At 43.1% G+C, this 20,605-nt stretch overlaps 1 protein-coding gene across 9 annotated transcripts in view; it reads right to left on the bottom strand.

Moving 5' to 3' along the window:
* PHKB (phosphorylase kinase regulatory subunit beta) overlaps positions 1-20,605 on the bottom strand; it is a gene marked incomplete at its 5' end in the record, with an annotated part of 153,240 nt that overhangs the window by 15,384 nt on the left and 117,251 nt on the right. For 7 of the 9 annotated variants that reach the window (XM_081870167.1, XM_081870171.1, XM_081870165.1 and 4 more), the window contains 6 exons: positions 2,928-3,130; positions 6,956-7,046; positions 10,834-10,891; positions 16,836-16,917; positions 17,739-17,901; positions 18,060-18,121. In XM_081870167.1, the coding sequence (XP_081726293.1) occupies positions 2,928-3,130; positions 6,956-7,046; positions 10,834-10,891; positions 16,836-16,917; positions 17,739-17,901; positions 18,060-18,121 (659 nt within the window). Of the gene's footprint in view, positions 1-2,927; positions 3,131-6,955; positions 7,047-8,926; positions 9,018-10,833; positions 10,892-16,835; positions 16,918-17,738; positions 17,902-18,059; positions 18,122-20,605 lie in introns of all 9 variants that reach the window. The other 2 variants (XM_081870166.1, XM_081870169.1) reach the window with 1 other exon arrangement.

The raw sequence follows: 20,605 nt of genomic DNA, 5'->3' as shown, positions 1-20,605 counted from the left end.
CCAAAGCAGCATGGCTGAAAACATAATCACCAATGCCTTTGAACAACTATCTTGAGTTGTTCAAAACCACACAATCCACCAGGGCCATATTGACTTGTACTAATTCTATTTTGGTGCTGGGTAACAATGAGTGAAGGAACTCAGACCCAGTCGTTGACATATTTTACTGAATGACGATATACAATGGAATTTGTCAACAAGCTGATTTTTTTTAGAGAGGATGGATTAATTATTTTTTTTAAAAGAACTAGTTATAGCAGAACCAAAATATTCTTGGTTGTGTGCTGGAAAGGCACAATACACCTGTTGTACAAAAATTAAAAGGTGGCGGCATTTATTAAAAGACTATTTTCTTCTCCAGTAGAGAAACAACCAAAGACATAGATTACAATTAAGAATGTAATGCATCCTGTTTTTGTTGTTGTTAATGGGGAAGTATTTAAAAATGTAACACTATTTAGCCTTTTATTTATATCAGGTTTAAGAAGGAAAGGTGGCATTTTAGAAAAAACAACTTTTTGTGTGTGTGTGTTATGGAATAAGGTAGGCCCATAAACTGATTGCATGAAGTCTAAGAAAGCTTCAGCAGCAAGGTGTGGAATCAGAAGAAGAAACTGGTACTGGATGGAAACAAATTTAAATTCAGTCTGAGAAGGCAAAGTAGCAATAAGGCAGAGATATCCAAGGGAATAAAACATAGCACCATAAAAGCCTGCAAAAAGCCAACTTCCCTTTAAAGCTTTGTTTAGGGCCATGTAAAACGACACATCAATGCACTGCCGCAACTGGGCTGCTCACATCGTGAGCTGCTTGCTCTTTGGATCAGTCACGCACACAAACATCTTCCTCCAGCTTGAATGCAGAAATCTGTGGCACTGAAAGTGTTACAGCAATAATAAATCCTGCTAGATAGCCAAAAGCTAAGCTCTGAGAGGCTGAAGGAGCGAAAAAGGCAATCCACAAATCACTCAGTTGGCTTACTCCCACTGAAGCCAATGGGGAGGCACCAGTTTAAGCACACGTGCATTGCCTTAAGTGGCTTGTGAGTTATGGGCTCTATATGAAATGGAACTGAGTTGAGCATCCCATTTCTAACTGCTATGGCAACTAATTTTGATCAAACGATGAAAGCTGATAGAGGAGATGCATTGTCTTAGGTTTCTGCTACCTCCAGGCAAATGGAATAGCTAGATCCAGACCCCAGGTATGCCATCCATAATTTATTGCTGTGTATTGTGTTTTCGGTGCTCCAGCACAGAGTTGCGACAGCTTAACAATCTAAAGTGCCATTGGGAAAACAGCATAAGCACAACACTAGATGAGAGCATAAATTACACAGGATTTGCCACAGGGAACATCCAATGACTTAGAAAATGCCTGCCAGGTATGTTTGGAGCTTTACCCACGAGCAAGAGGGGTTGCCTCCCTACCGCTAAGAAAATACTTTGATTGGCTGATTTATTTTTCTCCACATAGTTCAACCTGTAGACTCAAAACTTCTGCTGAAATTGTCCCATCCTTTGCCAGCTTAGGCATTAATCCTATACAGTATACAGACCATAGGTCAGTCGTAGAGAATCTATCTACTTTGCATGCAGAAAGTTCCAGGTTTAGTCCTTGGTATCTGGAGGGAAACCAACCTGAAACCTTGGAGAACTGCTGAGAACTCTGGAGAGCTGCTGCCAATCAGTGTAGGTAATACTGAGCTAGATGGACCAAAAGTCTGACTCAGTATAAGGTAGCATTCTGCATGCTTATTGATACAGTGGCTTGTGAACAAGTCTAACTGAACATAGTAGGAATTACTTCTGACTGGGCAAACAAAGATCAGCCAAAACAGATGGGGCTTTACAGAGATTTACAACAGGGCAAATCTGCACCGAATTTCACAACTGAGGGCCAGCTTCCCAAGATGCTTTTCTTCGTGTCTGTCTCCATGTCTGAACTTGACACAGATTCTGCTGCTAAGGAGGATATAATTAGGGTTGTCATTCAATATAAGAAATTAGCCAAGTAACTGTATGTGTTTCAGTTTATTAATCTATTGATTAAACCTGCATAAATATGCATATCAAAACAATAGCTTTATAGAAAGTTTTCAAATTGTGGCAGCAAGTATCATTTTAGAAGAGATATTCCTTGTTCTCTCACACACAGGAGAAATGTCCTTTTCAATATATCAGTCAATCCAAAACTTTTTTTAAAAAAAAATGATTGAGTGACTAATTGCAATGAGACACTTGGGAGGAAGTGAGCTGTATGGCATATTGGGCCTAAGTCATTTTATTTTATCTATTTTTAAATTTATATCCTGGTCATCCTACCAAAGGAGCCCAGGATTGCAAACAAGAAGCAATAAAACAATAAAGAAATCTTAAAAGCAATTCCAGTATAGTAGGTGCAGAATGGGAAAAATCTCAACTGAAAAGGCTTGTTGGAAGAAGACCATCTTCAGTAGGCACCCAAAAAGTCAACAGAGATGGCACCTGTGTAATATTTAAGGGGAGGGAATTATGAAGGGTAGGTGCCACTAAAGTCCTAATTCCTACACTGTGCAGAATCAACCTCTTGATAAGATGGTATCTACATGGGGTCCTCACCTGCAGAACATATACTTAGGTATATAAGAGGTGAGATTATCTTTCAGGTATTTTAGAGTTTTAGAGGTTAGAATCAACTCTTGGAAGAGAACTAGGAGACAGACCATTGGTATGTTGGTTTAATGTGCTCTAGCAGACCAGCCAAGAAGGCAAGCAGACCCCCATGTCCTGGACCTTGATTCACTAACATTAATATTCTGAATTATTATTTCCTTCAAAGAGAGCAGCCTGTCTGCTTTGTTGGTGTGCACACTTTAGAAGGCAGGCAAAGGCCACCTCGGATCCTCAGATGATCATGAGAATAAAATTTGAAGTTGGTTTACTAACCCCACTCGGATCTTCAGCATTCCATTAAAACATTCTGGGGAGTTGGAGATGATCCAGCCAATATGAATGACAAGTTCTTGCTGAAGAACAGCTTCTCTTTCATCCTGCAAATTACACTTGTTGTAGATGATGTCCTTAATTGCACCAGGAGACAAGGGATTAGATATAATTTCTTCTTCCTGGCCAAATGCCCCAAGAGTTACCTAGAGGAATATATTAGCAGCAATTAGAACTACAACCTGAAACAGGAAAGCAGTGAAGGAGTCCTGATTCATTATACCCCCTTGACTCAACTCTCCCTGTTTGCATCAATATTGGATAGAAGGGAGGATAATTAGCTGAGTTAAATTTAAAGCCGATAGGTAAAAGAGGGTTTACATGGCTTTGTTATTTTGTATTAAAACAGGCATTTGTAATGAAAAGAAGCATGATTCCAAAAGGCAAAATAACTACTTGGGAGAATGTGTGTTCAAGAAAGTGGCCCAATCTGCCCTGTTGATTCCTTATGATTAAAACTTTCCGGGTATAATAAAAGATAAAATTGTTCTAGTTCACTTCTAGGGGAGCAGGAGGGAAATTGTCTATGACCACCATTAGGTCTTCATAGTCATGGAATGCCTCCCTGGCAGCCTTCAAGGCCTTACTTTGCCGCAAATTCCAGTGAAAGGTGGGAAGAGGAGTTGAAGATGAAGGGTTAGGGCGGTACAAGTTCAGGTTGATCTGGGAGTGGGGCATGGCATGGATGGAACAGACTACAAACCAAGAGGTTCAGGTTGTTCAGGGGTGCGGGCACATGGCATGAATGATGCAGGTTTCAAACCAAGGGTTCAAATTGCTTGGAGGTGGGGGTCATGGCATGGCAGGCTACAAACCAAGGATTTAGGTTGTTCTCAGGGTGGGCATGGCATAGCTGGTGCAGGTCTAAAACCAACTGAGATGTGGGATGCATAGTCATGGACCTTTTGTGTTTAAAGGCCCCCCTCCATATTTTCACTTCTGCATTTTAACACAATGCTACAATGCCTAATGTTAGGTTGCTTAACATGCTTAGGTTGCATCATGCTTCTATCTGTTTCTTCACATACAGACACACCCTTGGTGTCAGCAATGCTGCCCGTCCTTTTAACAATGATTGATGAACTGTGAGATCACATTCTAACAAACCCTTTCATTTGGACATTCAAATTACTACCCTGGTTTCTCTACAGTTATGGCCATTATGTCTGCATCAGAGTCACCCAAGGTTCCTACTAAGTAGGCTTCACTTCTCACCAGGAACTGAAAGCAAAGAGTCCTGCCATCTGTTCCCCTAACCACTGCTAAGGCTCAGGCATCATTACTGACTCTTGGACCCCAGAAAAAGAAAAAGGAAGCTCTCAGCCAAAGCAGACAACAACCAACAGTGCCAGCTCATGCTACATAAAAGCTTATCATTTAAAAAAATGATTACACAGTGCACTTGTGATGGAAAAGCCCCCTATAAAACAACACTGCCTTCCTGTACGGCAAGCGACTGGGATTACAGCCACAGTTTTGTGAACAAGCATGCTCAAGTGTCAGTCCTTTTCCTTTGGTCTAGAAATCATTTGAGGCACTTGTCAAAGCCAAATTCAATTCCTTGCTGAAACATTTACTTTCCCCCTTGTTTTTCATGGTTGATCCATACTTTTGGCCTAATATAAACTCTGTAAAGTCTAAACTCTTCAAATTTATAAAGAATAATTGCTTGAAAACATTTTTAGCATATTAAGTAAAGTTGTAATATGCTTCAAGGAAGCACCTTCAAAGTACAGTACATGGCCTCGAGAGTCTTGTTAGCAGTGGTGGAGGTTAAATTAAGCTCTAGAATTGGTTTAGCCCCAAGAGGTTGATTGGACCAGCATGCCAGAAGCTAAATCCCTAGCATGCCCTTTGAAAGAACCCTGGGTGTTGATGGAGCTATGACATATTTCTGTCCACTCCTGAGAAACTGCTGTCCATCATCTTCCCCCAAAAACCTGCTAATTTTTTAGAACCAGCTCAGCAAACTACTCCCAGCACAGAGCTAGTAGGTCTGAAGTATACTATTGTTCCTCAATGATCTGCTTGCTCTCTTTGATTTTGCCTTTCCTCCATATTATTAATTATTATTATCATCATCATCCATCATTATTTTAAATCTTCTTAGAGTTCAAGTGCTCTTGTAATACTGCAAACTCAAAAACCCACTTAGGCACCTAACTATACTATAGAGCAGGGTTTCCCAAACTTGGGTATCCAGCTGTTTTTGAACTACAACTCCCATAATCCCTGACCACCAGTCCTGCTAGCTAGGGATGATGGGAGCTGTAGTCCAAAAACAGCTAGCGACCCAAGATTGGGAAACAATGCTGTAGAGGAACAGGAAGAAGCAAAGTTGGGGAGTAGCCTTAGCTTAGAGCACGTGGTTTGCATGCAGAAAGTCTCAGGTTCAATAACTAGGTTGGACTGGGAGACCCCGTATGAAATCCTGGAGTTACTGCCTGTCAGAGTAGGCATTACGGAGCAAGATGGAACAATGATCTGACTCAGTATAAGGCAGCTTCCTATGTTTCTTGTGTCCAGAGCAACTAAGAGGTCAGCAACCTTAGGAGGGGTGCATTCTCCTGTAAAGCTACTCTGTGGGCAGTTCTTAGCTGGGAGCAGGTGTAGAAAGTACAAAGAGCTGGTTGGCAGCCAGATAAAATCTTGGTGGCATGGCTGTAAGGTATGCTTCTACTGGAAGGCACAGGATCCTGTGTTTAGGGTGGTGGTTGAATTCCCTCTCAGGTGAGCAGTTTGCATGACAGCATTATGTTAAATGAATGTGTTATAAGCACACCAGAATAAAAAAAATTGTGTACCATTGTTGTCCAAGATTGACAAAGCCACTGCAAAGTTTGGAAGAATCCTATGAAAAAAAATTAGACTGCACCCAAAGCTACTTACTTTGGAAAGTTTCTATTTAGATGGCCAATAACAGCTTTGGGCATCATACAACTGTGTCAGCCTTTAAAATTGTTGTGTCAGGAGGCAGGCAGAAAATGCTTCCGTTTGGAAATTTTGAAATAATGTGTCTATCTGCTCCTGGAAGATAGCTGCTAAATTCTCTTTAAAATGACAATTGCAGCAAATAATCACTGCTTTGTTACACTTATCATCCCGGCACCCCCCATTTTCTCCCTCTATCTGCCAATTTGCTGCTCCTGCCTCTACTTGCTTTTTATATTGTACGCATCATAGGTTAGGGACCTGACCCTTGGCTATGCAACTATACAAACTAAGCCTTAGGCGCACTGATGTTGCTTACACAGAATGACAAATAATAATAACCCCTACTTCAATTTTTTTAAATGAAGAAAACGCCTTACTCGTCTAAGACATGCCACACTGTTCCTGTTTTAAACAGGGCAGAACAACAGACGGTCAACACCCTGCTCATGGCTACACAATATGCCCAGGGCTAAGTTCCGGTTTGAACCCAGGGATTCTAGACTTGAAACAGAGCAATTCGTCAAGTGGACAGCACCCACTCTTGCCCTCAAAATCTATTTATTTGGAGGCCTGGTGGGTTGTCTGTAAAAAATAAATCTCCCCTACTATGTGTGTTTCCTTTTCAACCCAGTAACTCTTAACTATTAGCTTTCTATGTTAAGAACAACCACCCGTCACCCAAGCTGTAACTTATAAAGTATTTCTTTTTCTCACATGTTCTCCCCACTTAACTACATTTAATGAGCAAATCTCTTTACTGTGGGGTGGGGGGGGTGCTACAGGAGTGGGGAGGGCAATACAGCAAGGAAGGGAAACCAATTTGCTAATCCCTGTTAGCAGGGTGCCAGCATTATGCTTGCACTGGTCCTATGAAAAGGTTTGAAAGAGCAGCCATTATCTAGATTGGATGCATCTTTTATTTATTTATTTATTTTGAAAGGCTCCTCTCTTTTTATTAAGCCAACTAATGTAAGAATCTTCAGAAATCTAAAGCTAATGTTTTATCTGATTAACAGTTTCAAAAAACACAGACTTACCTGTTTGCCCTGAACTAAAACATTAGTAATGGACGGTGCAAGGCTGTCCACTAGTTTACATAAAAGACTTGCTGCGAAGCGCACAACAGACCTAAGGGCAGAAAACAGAGCAGTCCTGCTGGATATCAAACACGAGTTTAATGAATTCGAGAATCTGTTTGAAACTGTGTTGCCATATTTCATCAATCCCCAAAACTAAACATTAAAATATGTATATGGTATTTTGTACTTGAGTTCTCTTTTCGTGAAAGCTCTTTTTTTGGGGAGAGGCTAAATCTTCAATTATTTAAGCACTGAAACAAGAACACTGTAAAAACGGCTATGTTGGGAACACATTTTGAATTCATTAAACTGCATACAACATTACAAGACATTGCTGTTCCTTTCTCTGACATTGCAACATGATGGCTTGATAAAAATTATGTAAAGAAAAAAACATTCATTGCTTCAGACCTCCTTGACAATTTGCATTCAGAAAAAATTCTCTCATTAGATAGGTGTTTTAGCTCTTCTGTTTTGGCTCTTCTGAATAAGAATTAAGGTAAAATGGTAAAGGTAAAGGTACCACTGCCCGTACGGGCCAGTCGTGACCGACTCTGGGGTTGCGCGCCCATCTCGCTTAAGAGGCCGGGGGCCAGCGCTGTCCGGAGACACTTCCGGGTTACGTGGCCAGCGTGACGAAGCTGCTCTGGCGAGCCTGCACCAGCGCAGCACACAGAAACACCATTTACCTTCCCACTATAAAGCGGTACCTATTTATCTACTTGCACTTAGGAGTGCTTTCGAACTGCTAGGTGGGCAGGAGCTGGGACCGAACGACGGGAGCTCACCCCGCCGCGGGGATTCGAACACCGACCATACGATCGGCAAGTCCTAGGCGCTGAGGTTTTACCCACAGCGCCACCCGCGTCCCTTAAGAATTAAGGTACTTAAACCAAATGCCATTGTTGCCTTTTTGTATAGGAATTCGAAGTGTTTCAGATTCCTAAAGACACTGCTTGAGAAAGCAGAAAGTTTCCTGTTGTGAGGGAAAGTTACAGGGCATGCAAGACATATTTAACACCACTTGACAATCTCCTGGTCTTCAAATAAACTAAACATACCACATTCATATATGTAGGTAATGAATTTCAGTGGTCAAGTTTTGGTAGCCACTTGCCAAAGACAGCAGTGTTTTATGGTGGATTCAGTAGGTCCATTTTGATAGTGATTAAACTCGCCATATGCAAAGCTCACTTCCCCACTAATGAAAAATATATGCAGCCAGCCAGCACATATTGAAAACTACATATGATCATGTGATTGGAGCATTCACAGCATGAAAATAATGATCACATTAACCCAGGGTTTTTAACCTCTGCTTCTCAGACTGAACAAAATGCACTTCTACAAGCAGGGAAAATATATGCTCAACAGCCGCTTGCAATGAATCCATTATACTTGTTTTTTGATTCAAATATTCAGCACCACACCCGAAATGTTACAGCCCAGCAGCAGATAAACCATGTCTTCTTCAGCAGATGATGTGGGAACAGTATAACTTTCTATGTGTGTGTGTGGATATACCATAGCAGTGAAAACGTAAACCATGTAAAGTGCTGGGTTTTAAAATGGGCTGCAGTGTTTAAAGTGATAGATATCGACACGGCTATCTTTTCTAAAAAAGAAAATCAAACATAACAATATTTCTGAAGTAACTGGATGTTTCACATTGCCCAACACAGGATTTGTAACCGCAACTATCATTTTTCACAAACGTTAATGAATGAGTGTGTGATATTTCACTAAGGTAGCGTCAATCCATCAACCAAATTGATGTGGATTTGTATGATGGCGGTGCACACACTCCTTAAAATCAAGAGCCAAGCACTGGGAAAAGATAAAACAGCAGCACCATAAGCAAAGACCATCAAAATGCAAATAAGACAGCACATGTCAAGCAGCACAGTTCCAAACCTCTATGCCCTTTACCTGCTTCCCGTGGACTACCAAAGTTGTAATATGGGGGGCTAAAGAGGCAGCGAATTTCTGAATGTATGCCGCACTGCAGCGAAGCACCAACCTAGATGTGGCATATGACAATTATGAAAGAGGAATTCAAGAGGAAGACTGTTTCCACATTTATTTTGTACAAAATATGCCTAGTGATCCAGGGACTTTAGAGAGCTAGTTAGGTATGTCCGAGAAGAATGGTGTGTGTGCGCCTTGAGAACCAGAAACTGAAATACCCACTGGGGAAGCTGAACTAGCCATGAAATTCTTTAGAAGTGATTTATTCCGACATGTTGTTAGGAAGATATGGCTGTAAGAAGGGCTTGCTGGGTCAGGCCAGTGGCCCATCTAGTCCAGCATCCTGTTCTCACAGCGGCCATTCTAGATGCCTATCCTATGGGAAGCCCGCCAGCAGGGCTGGAACACACGAGGACTCTCCCATCGTGTGGTTTCCAACAACTGGAATCCGGAAGCATACTGCCTCTGACAGTGGAGGTAGGGCATAGTCAACAAGTTGGTAGCCACTGATTTAGACAGCTTTTTAGACAACTACAGGGAGCACAGGCCACAATAGCTAAATGGAACCCCGTGTACAGAGACAGTATCTTTCCGGATTCCAGATGCTGCAGACAAACAAGGGGAAATAGCTGCCACTTTCATGGTCTCCTTGGGAACACCCAGAGAAATATGACTGGTCACTGCTGTTAACGAAATGCTGAACCAGACACAGCATTTATTATTCTGGCCACTGACTGGATAACTGAGAGCATCTCAGTTCAATTCCATTCCGAGACAGAAACAGGTTTCCAAAAGAAGATCACTAGACTCCTTTCCTTGCACAGCTGAGGTATCACAGGAGCCCATTCGAAAGACTGGTGGCCAGACAGCTGCACATTCCTCCTGTTTTACTGTACATCTAATTCTAAAGGTATTGGGGTGAAGCAATGACATGGGAAGCAAGGCATCAAAGCAATCATAACTGGGTAGGAAATACAGATGACACGCATGAACCTTAAAAATAATGACTTGTATCCAAGGCAGCAGTAAGCAACTATCAGTGCAAGGATTTCTGCCTGCACAAAAGGACTTTCCCCCTCTCCTCCCCTTCTAAATCTGTTCTGTGGACTCCCCCAACCCTTCAGAGCAGATCTTGGGAGAGCATTGGGAGAGGAAGCAGGAGGCAGGGCAGGGAAAGAGTTCCATTGTGCAAGCAGAAATCCTTGTGCTGATGGGACAGTTACTTAGTGCTGCATTGGATACATGCCAACATGTATTTTAAAGGGCTTAGCAAAAGCAGTTTTAGCAAGTCAGTAATTCCCAGAGTGAAAAGAATGGGTCCTATCTAATACATAACATCCACGCTGCAGTAATCAAAAGAGTTTTTTAATAGTGCAAGTTGTCTGTTAATGCAATCTTTCTTGGTTGTTTTCCCTCTTTTTCTCTTAACCAGCACTCAACTCTACAATGTGATTCATCCTATAGGTGCTATCAGGACTCAGTCAGTTTTCAACAGCAGCACTCACTTCTGAATACTATGAAGAGGAGATGAAAGTGTTCCTCACCAGATGCAGAGTGCACTTACCACTGAATAACTATAGAGAATCCTTCAGCATCAGATATTAAGGGGAAGAACCTCCAGATAATATACCAGTGTTCCAGCCAGAACTTAAGAACCCACCTTCCCTTTTCTACAAACTTAAAGAATGGCTGCACACAGCCAGAAGAGGAACAAAAACACATTATTAAAGTGTATGCATTAGAACCCCCCCCCCACAATGTAGCTCATTTACTTAAATTGCAGAAAACTAGATGTAAAGATGTGTAGCGCAGAATTCAACGAACATAGTGCAAAAATATTAACAAGAAGCTGAACACTAAATACAAACCAGAGCTTTCTGCTGCCAGCTTTTCGATAGATTCTTTCAATCTGATCAGAGACCGTACCTAATTCACAAGTAAAGTGAAAAAGAGAAAAAGAAAGAAAGGAAAAGAAGGTGGAGAGGTTATACTGCAGCTGGATAATGAGTTTGATCTATGCTGTAAGCTCATTTCATCTTGCTGTGTAAGGGCAGCACTGCCAATTCTGTCCACAATATGAAATACCTGATGGACCCCACTTTCCCATTTATGAATATGCAAGAGCATAAATGTATGTGCATACGCGCATTTTGCTTACGTACTTCATTGATTTCTGGCAGAAAACAGATGAGCAACAGGTATCCTTTGGCAATTGTAACCTATGGAGCTTGCCCTTATCATTCGTAAGCTAATGTACAGTTATGTAGCTAAGCAGTTAGAATACCAATTGCTAATGTTTTTACTAAGGTGAGCCCTTTGTGCAATGCAGGCCTGTAGTTGCTTTGTGATTCTGCAGTAGCAGAGCAATAGTTAAGCCTCTTCCAAAGCCCTTATTTGTAGAGTTTCTTCAAACTGGGCCACAAGAGTCATTTTGATGGAACTTGTCAGAGAAGCTAAAAATGGAGCAAACCAGCTGGACTAAGAATCCCAGTGCAGATTTTCACTAAAACCCTACTGAAGAATTTCACTCCTAGTTTCTGTGATAGTTCAGAACTTAACTGGTTAAGTGTTCTGAGGTGTGCGTCACTTTCCGACGTCAGCTATGGAAGCTGGGAGGAGTCTGGGAGGAGTCTGTATTCTTGTTGTTCTCTCTGTGTGTCTTGAGAGAGACGGACATGTTTTAACATGGCTGAAAGGAGCCCTGGTCTTTTATGGGCTGAAATGTTCCAATAAAGTGCTGTAAATAGACGAATCTGTCTGTGTATGCTTGCATGGAGCAAGGGAGAAAAAGACTGTTTTACACCGCTGTATGCTACTCTGCTAAGCCGTGGCCAAAGAGACAGCAGACTTTGTTGCGCAGCTGGGAAGGAAGCGTGCCGGACCGCTGTAAATGACTGATTGGGATCGTAAAGCTATCAGAGGCCACGGCTCAACGGTCAAGCTATCAAGATCGTTATCTGACAGGTTATGGAGGTCAGTAAACGCTCGTAAAACAGTCGGCTTTGAGCCACTGGAATGCTTTGAAGTCGGCACGGAAGCTAGCCGGAGGTTGGAAGCTGCATTCCATGAGTCTAGCCTGGTGCCGGGAAGCAGAGGAAGTGTTTGCCTGCTTCTGAGAGACAGAGCTAAACGCTGGGAGCAGCTGAAATCGTTCCTCCACGGGAGGGAGAGCCAGAGCAGCTGGGCCATTTCTCCACGTACAGGAGCCGGAATCAGCTGGTACTGAGTAAGTACAGCTTGTGGGGCACCTTGGGAGAATGGGAGAATATGGCAGAGAGCCAGGACATTCCGGTGGAAGAGCTCACTTTAAATAGTTGGGCAACCTGGAGCAGAAGAGTAAGGGGCTGGTTCCTGGTCCATGGGCTTTGGGAAGGAAGCCAGAGGGAGCCAAAAGCACCACCCCTTAGCTGGGACGATGGCCAGCAGAAAACGCAACAAGAGCTGGATATGCTCAGAGCATGCATTCATGCATCGCTGAAACCCCATTTGGAGGGTGTACAGTCAGCAAGGGCTGCCTGGGATGTGCTGAAGGGCTTGTGTGAAGCTTCAGCAGAAGGCCAGAGCCCTGGAGACGCTGGACTGGCAGGCCCATTTCCCGATGGGAGCGCTGGTGAGCAGATCGGGGGGGCGAAGAGTTCCAAAGGCAAGTTTAAGAAACTTTCCACTGTTGCTGAAGCGGAGAGCAGCTTCAGGGGGGGCCAGGCTGGTGGGAGGCGCCGTTCCAGGAGAAGGAAGGCCAGGCCAGCTGGGAGGAGCCCCGGGCAGTGTTTTTCCACTGGAGTTCAACGTCTGCGTGGCAGTTGCCCCCACCGGAGCACAGAGCCGAGGCAGGATGTTTTCAAGGACACTTTTCATGGGAGCCAGGCGAGTTTCCATGGCAACAAGACTGGCCAGGCAGGAAGACGTGCAGGTGGGCGTCGTGGTAAACAACAGGAAGAGTCTTTTCAAACAACTGCCTGCATGGCCTTGTTTGAGAACAGCTGTGTGGAAAATTCCAAGCTTAGCTTTGTCATCGACTCTACAGCTAACCGCAACATGGTTCCAGAGACCCCTGCAGTCGAGATGTGGAATTGCACGGCAGTTCCAAAAGGACAAAGGACTGATAAGTTTGCTAATGCCTATTTTTCTGTTTTGCAGGAACAGATGGATTTTTGTATTGTCCCAGAGGCGCATCACTGTTTGTTATCTGTGCCTTATTTGTTGAAAAAAGGGTTTCAGGTTTGTTTTCAGGATGATGTCTGCACAATCTCCAAAGGGGAGAGGGTACTTGCCAAGGTTAAGAAGGGGCAGAATGATCTTTTCATTCTTAAAACGTCTCTTAGGGGTGAGGGGAAGGTTGAGAGAGCACAGGCGCAGCGTGCTACAGTTCCCACTCATGTTCAATGTGCTTGTGCATGGCATCAGAGGACCAATCATAGTTCTCTAGAAGAACTGCAAGTACTTCCTGAGGTTACCAGAGGGTGTAAAATTAGAGATTGTGGACGTGCCATTAGTTGCGCCACATGCAAGCAGGCGAAGGTGAGGGGGTGCAGTTACCCAAAGGTGGAACGGGTAACCACTAAACCTTTTGAGCTGGTTCACATAGATTTGGCAGGTCCTGTCAAGGAACCAAGTCTGGGAGGGGCCAGGTTTCTGCTAACGTTTCAGGATGATTTTTCGCAGAGCACCTGGACTCACGGCCTCAAATCCAGGGAGGATGCAGCACAGCTGATCAAGAGCTGGATTGAGGGGGTGGAACAGAGATTCTCCACCAGGGTTCAAGCAATCGTCAGTGACAGAAATGCTAGGTACACTGGTTCTGCTTTGCAGCAGTTCTTTCACAAAAGAGGGATACGTCACACAGTTACTTCACCCAGTAAGAGGGGGGTGGCAGAGCTGAGGAGTGGAGCTCTGGTTAAAGCTGCACAGGTGATGCTGAAAGAAGCTAGGTTACCTCCTGAGTTTTGGCTGGAGGCTACTAGGGCTGTGTCATTCACCTGGAATCGTGTCTACAACTCACTGGTAGGTGACACACCGTACTCTTTGTTAAATGGCAGAAAACCCCAGGTTCATTTTCTGCGCAAGTTTGGATCTCCTGTGGTTGTCCCTGTGCCTAAGGCTTTGCAAGGGCCAGATGGAGCCAAAGTCCAGAAAATGATCTTCTGTGGGTATGAGCCAGACGCTCGTGCATGGAGATTTGCTTACCCGTCAGGTGATCAGAGTAAGGTGCTGATCAGTAAACACGCTGAATTCTTTGAGCAGGATGAAAGGCCAAAGATTTCTGCACAGCGTGATGTTCTTTCAGAATGTCTCTCTGATCCAGAGGACAGGTCTGGTGAGGAGGAAGAAGAGGCTGAGTCTGCTGATGACGACCAGGTCACTGACCAGGGTCAGGAGCAGGGTGGGGCGTCTCCACAAGTTGTTAGAAAAGGACAGCCCAAGAGTGAGCCTAGTTCTCCTGTGAGTGTAATGGAAAGGATTCGAAGACGCTTTAAGTCAGAGGGGGAATCCTGTGATGCAGAGGACACACCTGCTGGTGACAGTGAGCCAGAGGAAACACCAGAGTTTGTGCCCAGGCGATCCAGTCGCACAACCAAGGGTATTCCACCTGAGAGGTACCAGGCCACAGGTACGTGGGTAAGTTTCGCACAGTGCGATTCTGAGAGTTGTGAGGTGATTCCACAGATGCCAAACAGGTACGCCAAGGTAGGGCGCAAGGCATTGGGGAAGGGATTGATCTCACAGGGTGTTGCTGAAGATGTTACACAGGTCTTGTCAGAAAGCAACGCAAGGGGGTGTGTGATAGTTCAGAACTTAACTGGTTAAGTGTTCTGAGGTGTGCGTCACTTTCCGACGTCAGCTATGGAAGCTGGGAGGAGTCTGGGAGGAGTCTGTATTCTTGTTGTTCTCTCTGTGTGTCTTGAGAGAGACGGACATGTTTTAACATGGCTGAAAGGAGCCCTGGTCTTTTATGGGCTGAAATGTTCCAATAAAGTGCTGTAAATAGACGAATCTGTCTGTGTATGCTTGCATGGAGCAAGGGAGAAAAAGACTGTTTTACACCGCTGTATGCTACTCTGCTAAGCCGTGGCCAAAGAGACAGCAGACTTTGTTGCGCAGCTGGGAAGGAAGCGTGCCGGACCGCTGTAAATGACTGATTGGGATCGTAAAGCTATCAGAGGCCACGGCTCAACGGTCAAGCTATCAAGATCGTTATCTGACAGTTTCTATTAGTTATATAATATTACTTGTTATATAGTTTCTCATATGTGTGTGTGTGTGTGTGTGTGTGTGTGTGTGTGTAAGCTTCCTGTAACATACCAAGAGGGAGAATCAATCAACTGGTACGAAAACTAAACAGGTTTTTGAGACTAGACAATGCGTTCTATGGAGATCTGTCTTTAAAGAAAGTCCAGGAGCTCCAGCTGGTTGAAAATGCAGCCGCTGTGGTCCAGATGGGTGTATGGACATCACATTCAAGAACGCATGTAATATACTAACTGTACTGGCTTTCAATTCATTTCCAGCCCCAATTTAGAGTGCTGTTTTTCACATTCAAAACTCTTAATTGATTGGGCCCAAACTACTTAATGGAAGGTCTACGACCATCCTGCTCGCACAATGAGATCTCAATCAGAGGCCCTCTTGGTGTGTCCACCCCCAGGTTTGTAAAGTGGGCATCCATGACAGAAAGGGCCTTTTTGGTGGTGGCTCCACACCTTTGGTACTCTCTCCTAGTAGAGATGAAGCAGATGGCTGCACCTCTGACTTTTTGGCCTAAAGATTGACCTTTCATGAGTATTTTTTCCTCCTGCTCACTGGACGGAGTTTAGAATACTGTTATGTCATTGGAGTTCAGAATTTGTTTTATTTTGGGAGTTTTTTTGGTAATATTGATTTTATTTTTACTTATATGCCAAGCTACTTGTCTGGAAAAATAGACACGAAGAGGAATAATAATAATTTTATTTGTTTAGCTGTAAGCCATAAGGAAGGCATTCAGAACTGAGAACTGAGCCATAAATTTGGCTTTTGATTTCTTAAGTTGCCAATGCAAGTAAGCATTCAAACTCACTTGGTGTAGCAAATTCTTCCTGTGGCTAAACTCAGACAGATACTTTTTATATAGAGGACAAAGTAAGAGTAAGACAAAATAAATAAGATCTATGAACCAGCCATTCTGATACTGATTTATGTTTTTCATTAGCAACACGAGGATGGTCACCATGATGCAATCAGCTACCTCTGGAAAATGGAAAGGAATTTATCTCCTTATCACAGAGAGATACATTTTAAACAGATGTGACATTGATCCAAAAGTTTGAATATGTTCCCCTTTATTGCACAAACTGTTTTTGGCAGACAACGTGTAACACATTTGCAAAATATTATCACTGAGATGTTTTGCAAAACGTGTTGCATTTTAAAGAAAGAGAGGACTAATACCTGGGGGGTGGGTGGGTGCTGCACCTGTGAATTGATCTGTGTCTCTGCACTTCTTAAGGCAGTGCAGCCAGTTTTAAAAACTATATTAAGCTTCCAACAGCAACATTAAAATAACATATTTGTATAGAAAACCAATGTGCAGATTCTACAATTTCAAACATGCACAACCTGCATTCCAGCTTCACCTTACCATAGCAGATGAAACCTTCTTCCCCCACAAACCACATGCTCAGAATTATAAACAGGCAACCATATGGTGTGCAGACTATTTAAAAGAGTTAATACATTTAACGGTTCATTCCACTCTACAGTGTACGAATGCATGTTTCCCATTTTAAATTGAAAGTGCTTTAATGGAGAGGAAAATAGCAACACAACTTGCAGTGTGCATACCCATTATTCATGTTCATCTATGGATGTGCAAAATTGCCTCCTGCAATCATACCTTCCTTGGTGATGAAATTCGGGCCTTCTCTTTTGAGCAAAATGTTCAGCAGAATTGCTTGGCTTGCTAGGCAGTTGCAGTCCTGATAAGGAACAACCATAAAATGTAAATCAATAGCAAGGAAATGCCAAATGTTACAAGTTTAAGTTGCTTTTCATTGATGCTATGTACACAAAACCAGGTGTGTTTAAGGAAGGTGTCTCTTCGGAAATTTCAACTCTCTCTCTCATTTCCTATGATGGTAATGACACTTAACAGGAAAAAAGACTCAGTCTATGTGAAGGAATGCTCACTTGAAAGCTTCCAGATCTATATAACAAAGTCAGAAAAATTGTAGGACATCCTGAGTGGTTCTATACCACCAAACTCTAGCCTGAAGTCCTCCAGATGTTATGGACCATAACCCCTATAAACTCCAGCCAGCATTTCCAGGGGTCAAAAATGATAGAAATTGCAGTCCAAAACATCAGGAGAGCACCAGGTTGGGGAAAGCTGGTCTTAATCCCTGAATGAGTTATAGGCAAGGACTTCCAACATTTATGAAAGACTGCCATAATGAAATTAAACACTGGATTCTCCCAGATTCTATCCCTGACATTGCAGTTCCTTAGAGAAACCTCTACAGTGCTTGTGGTAAAACATGCTAAGTACCCGATTTGAAGACCTCTGGACCAGATAGGGTAAACTCTATGTTTCCTCCTGTATTATCATCACCTTCCATATTTTCTGTTTTGACAAAAAGGTGAGGTTTGGGAATATTTCATGAACATCCCCGCTTGCTTAGATTAAATAAAACAGATTGTGTAGGATGCATGCCAGTGTCTATCCTCTTCAGTGAGCTGCATGCCTTAAGAGAAAAGCACAGATGGGTCACAGTATATTTAGTTTTTCCTTTATACTTACATTCAGTTTCTGAAGAATCTCATAAGTCGGCCTGTTTTTCCAGTCATTAGCATTAATATCTGGCTGTTGTTCCAGTTCAGTCAAGTGTGGTGTGCTGGTTTGTCTCTTTACTTTTGAATGTTTTGGGAGGTCAAGCTCCTCAAAACTCTTAAATTCTGGAGGCCTGCAGAAAGACAATATTGAAATCTCCCAAATCCAGTGCACAATTTAACTATCAATCTTTGTAATTTGATTTGGTGGTGGTGGTGGGGAATCTAGTGAGGGGGCTTTGGGATGCTATAGGTTAATGGCCTACTGTAATTTGATTTCAAGCATACATACTCTTCTGTGTCACTTATTCTTAAGAAATCCAGTTGTTCAACGACTGCTCCAGAAATTATTGTCTGTAATGGAGTAGAAAGGGAATAGGAGAGAAATAATAAAAGTTAGCAAAGACATTACACTGCCCTCGTATAGGATGATCCAGAAGTCTTAACTAAGTGGGATATATAGAAGCTATTCCCTCCAACTAAAGCTTTTGAAATATATGTGCTAATGAATGTTCCCATCTTCAGGCATGGTGCCAGGTTGTTTCTGATGAGACAAAAGAACTGCAGCTTTATGTTCCCTTATGTTGCAAGTGGCATCGGCAGGGGAATGAATTAGGGCAGACCTGACTGGGAATGACCCAGCTCATGTCCACTGGATAACAAGGAGTGGCCAGCAGCACCATCATTTATTCTCCAGCTTCCCGTCCTGTCCATTCTTGGGATCAGCAAATACATTAACACTACACACCACTGTGGATGTGGGTTGAACACAGGTTAATGACATGTGTGTTGTATGTTATTGTTTCGTTTGTTACTGTGTTATGTATGTTTAATTTTTATACTGATCTTCTGATAAAGTGCTGAATAGAAATCTAATGAACAAATGAACAAGTCAAGGAAGACTTTCTTGCTACCCGTGCTCACTAACCTTGGAAGTATGGGCACACCTGCCTTGCTCCATGCTCATCTTGCTTAGGGTCACTTATTGCACACTGTTTATCAGCTGCAATTTTCCAAGCAAGGGTGATTTGGAGTAGGGTTTTTAAGAGGTAAGTGGCAAGGAGAATTTGTGAGCAACAAAGGGATGGGGTGGGGATCTTCTTAATAAGACTAAGGGGCCCAAACTGGTTATGTAACTGGAGAGGGGGCTTAGAACTATGTCCCCAGGAGGCTGGGAAAAGGAGAGAAAGCTCAACCTGCATTGGCATCTTCCCTGGTGAACCGGCCAACAGGTGAGTGGTGCTAGTGCAACCTACAGTATATGCTATATCCTCCTGTCCCTGCCTTGGGGGTGCCTAACTATTTTGGATGTTGCTACTTTTGCATTAAAATTGTGGTCTTTGACATCCCAAACTGAGGTATGATTCTTCTTTGTTGACTCATTCTGGGCACAGACCAAGGAGTCACTGAAGCCGGTTAAAGCATATTAAAGAAGTTAGGAATGCACAGAGCCTTCTAGAAGCACTCCAGTACATGATGCAAACAAATTCTTTAGTAGCAGATTACTTGGATTATATTCTTGGAAATAGGATATGCATCCCTGAAGGGCCCTGCATTGCTGCCACTGCAGTTGGTTCCCCCAAGAAACAAGTCTTCCTGGATCTTTGCCCCTCAGCATGTGGCCATAAATCACATATTGCCCAAGCAGTCTTTCAGAGCACTTACAGGTCACAGGGTAGTGAATTTGTCCTTTAACTCAGAGGTCCTTAAAAATGTGTTAATGCCATTGCTCATGGTGTTGTATTCCTTCTCATATAGTAAGGGAGGGCTATGAAATACCCATTCTGGATGTATCTTGGGGAGTGGATGGGGGAGAGTGGGGGAGGCTGTAAAGATCTGTGCAATGTCTACCCCCTGCTCGCTTACTTTACTCATGGAGCAAGGAAGTTTGGCAATGGATTGATGTGCTCTTCTCAGATTGAAACTAGGGACTAGGTTTTTGCAGGGGAGAAGTTAAAAGACTAAGACAAAGACAAAAACAGAAAAGCCCCTCAGGTCACAGGCACACTATACTTTTAAAGGACCTTTATATCACATTAACCTCAATGACTTTCCAAAAGAAAATTCTGGGAAATGTAGTCTGCCGAGGGTCCTGAGAGTTGTTTGGAGACCCCTATTCCCCTCACAAAGCTACAATATACAAAGTGATGTAACAATCAATCCCTCTGCCCATGGAACTCTGGGAACTGAAGCTGTTTGAGAGGGGGAAGTCTCAGCACTCTAAGGGAATCCTACTTTTTAATAGTATTGGTTTTTAGTTCCTTATGCACCTTGGCCTGAAGGGAACCCAGCATGTCCTTTGCATCCATTGATATGGAGTTAACCTTGGACCAGGCACTCCAGAACAAAAAAAGCTTTCAAATTAGTGCTATGCATCTTGTTTCCTCTGAGTACAGTAACTTTCCAGGTAAATACTTCTGGGTTAGCCAGAGCATCTCAGCCTCCAGGATATCAGATGGGAGGAGCTTTGGCCAAAAATGAATTGTTGGGCCCTGAACGATGTTCTCTTCCACTGGAAGGTGTTACAATTTCCAGACTGATATGTTCACCAGATGCAGAAACTAGGACCTCCTTGACCAATACAGAGCCACAAAGATGACTTCTGAATCAGAGAAAAGGGAGGGAACGCCTACATCAGAGCTGATGGTCATTCCAGCTCCAAAACATCCAAATCCAATGCATCCTGTGGTCAGCAAGATCTGGTGAGGGCTGTTAGAGAATGCTTTACATGTATGGTGCAGACATGACCTATATCTCCAAAAGGCAGCTCACAAAGATGTTGTTTCCTACACAAAGACAGGAAGGCCCGATCCCTTCCTCTTAGCAGTTAGGATTTTT

This window comes from Podarcis erhardii (assembly GCF_964252035.2).
Source record: "Podarcis erhardii genome assembly, chromosome: 7".
Lineage (NCBI taxonomy): Eukaryota > Metazoa > Chordata > Lepidosauria > Squamata > Lacertidae > Podarcis > Podarcis erhardii.
Note: the sequence above shows the minus strand (reverse complement) of the source record. Positions and strands in the feature narration are given on the sequence as shown.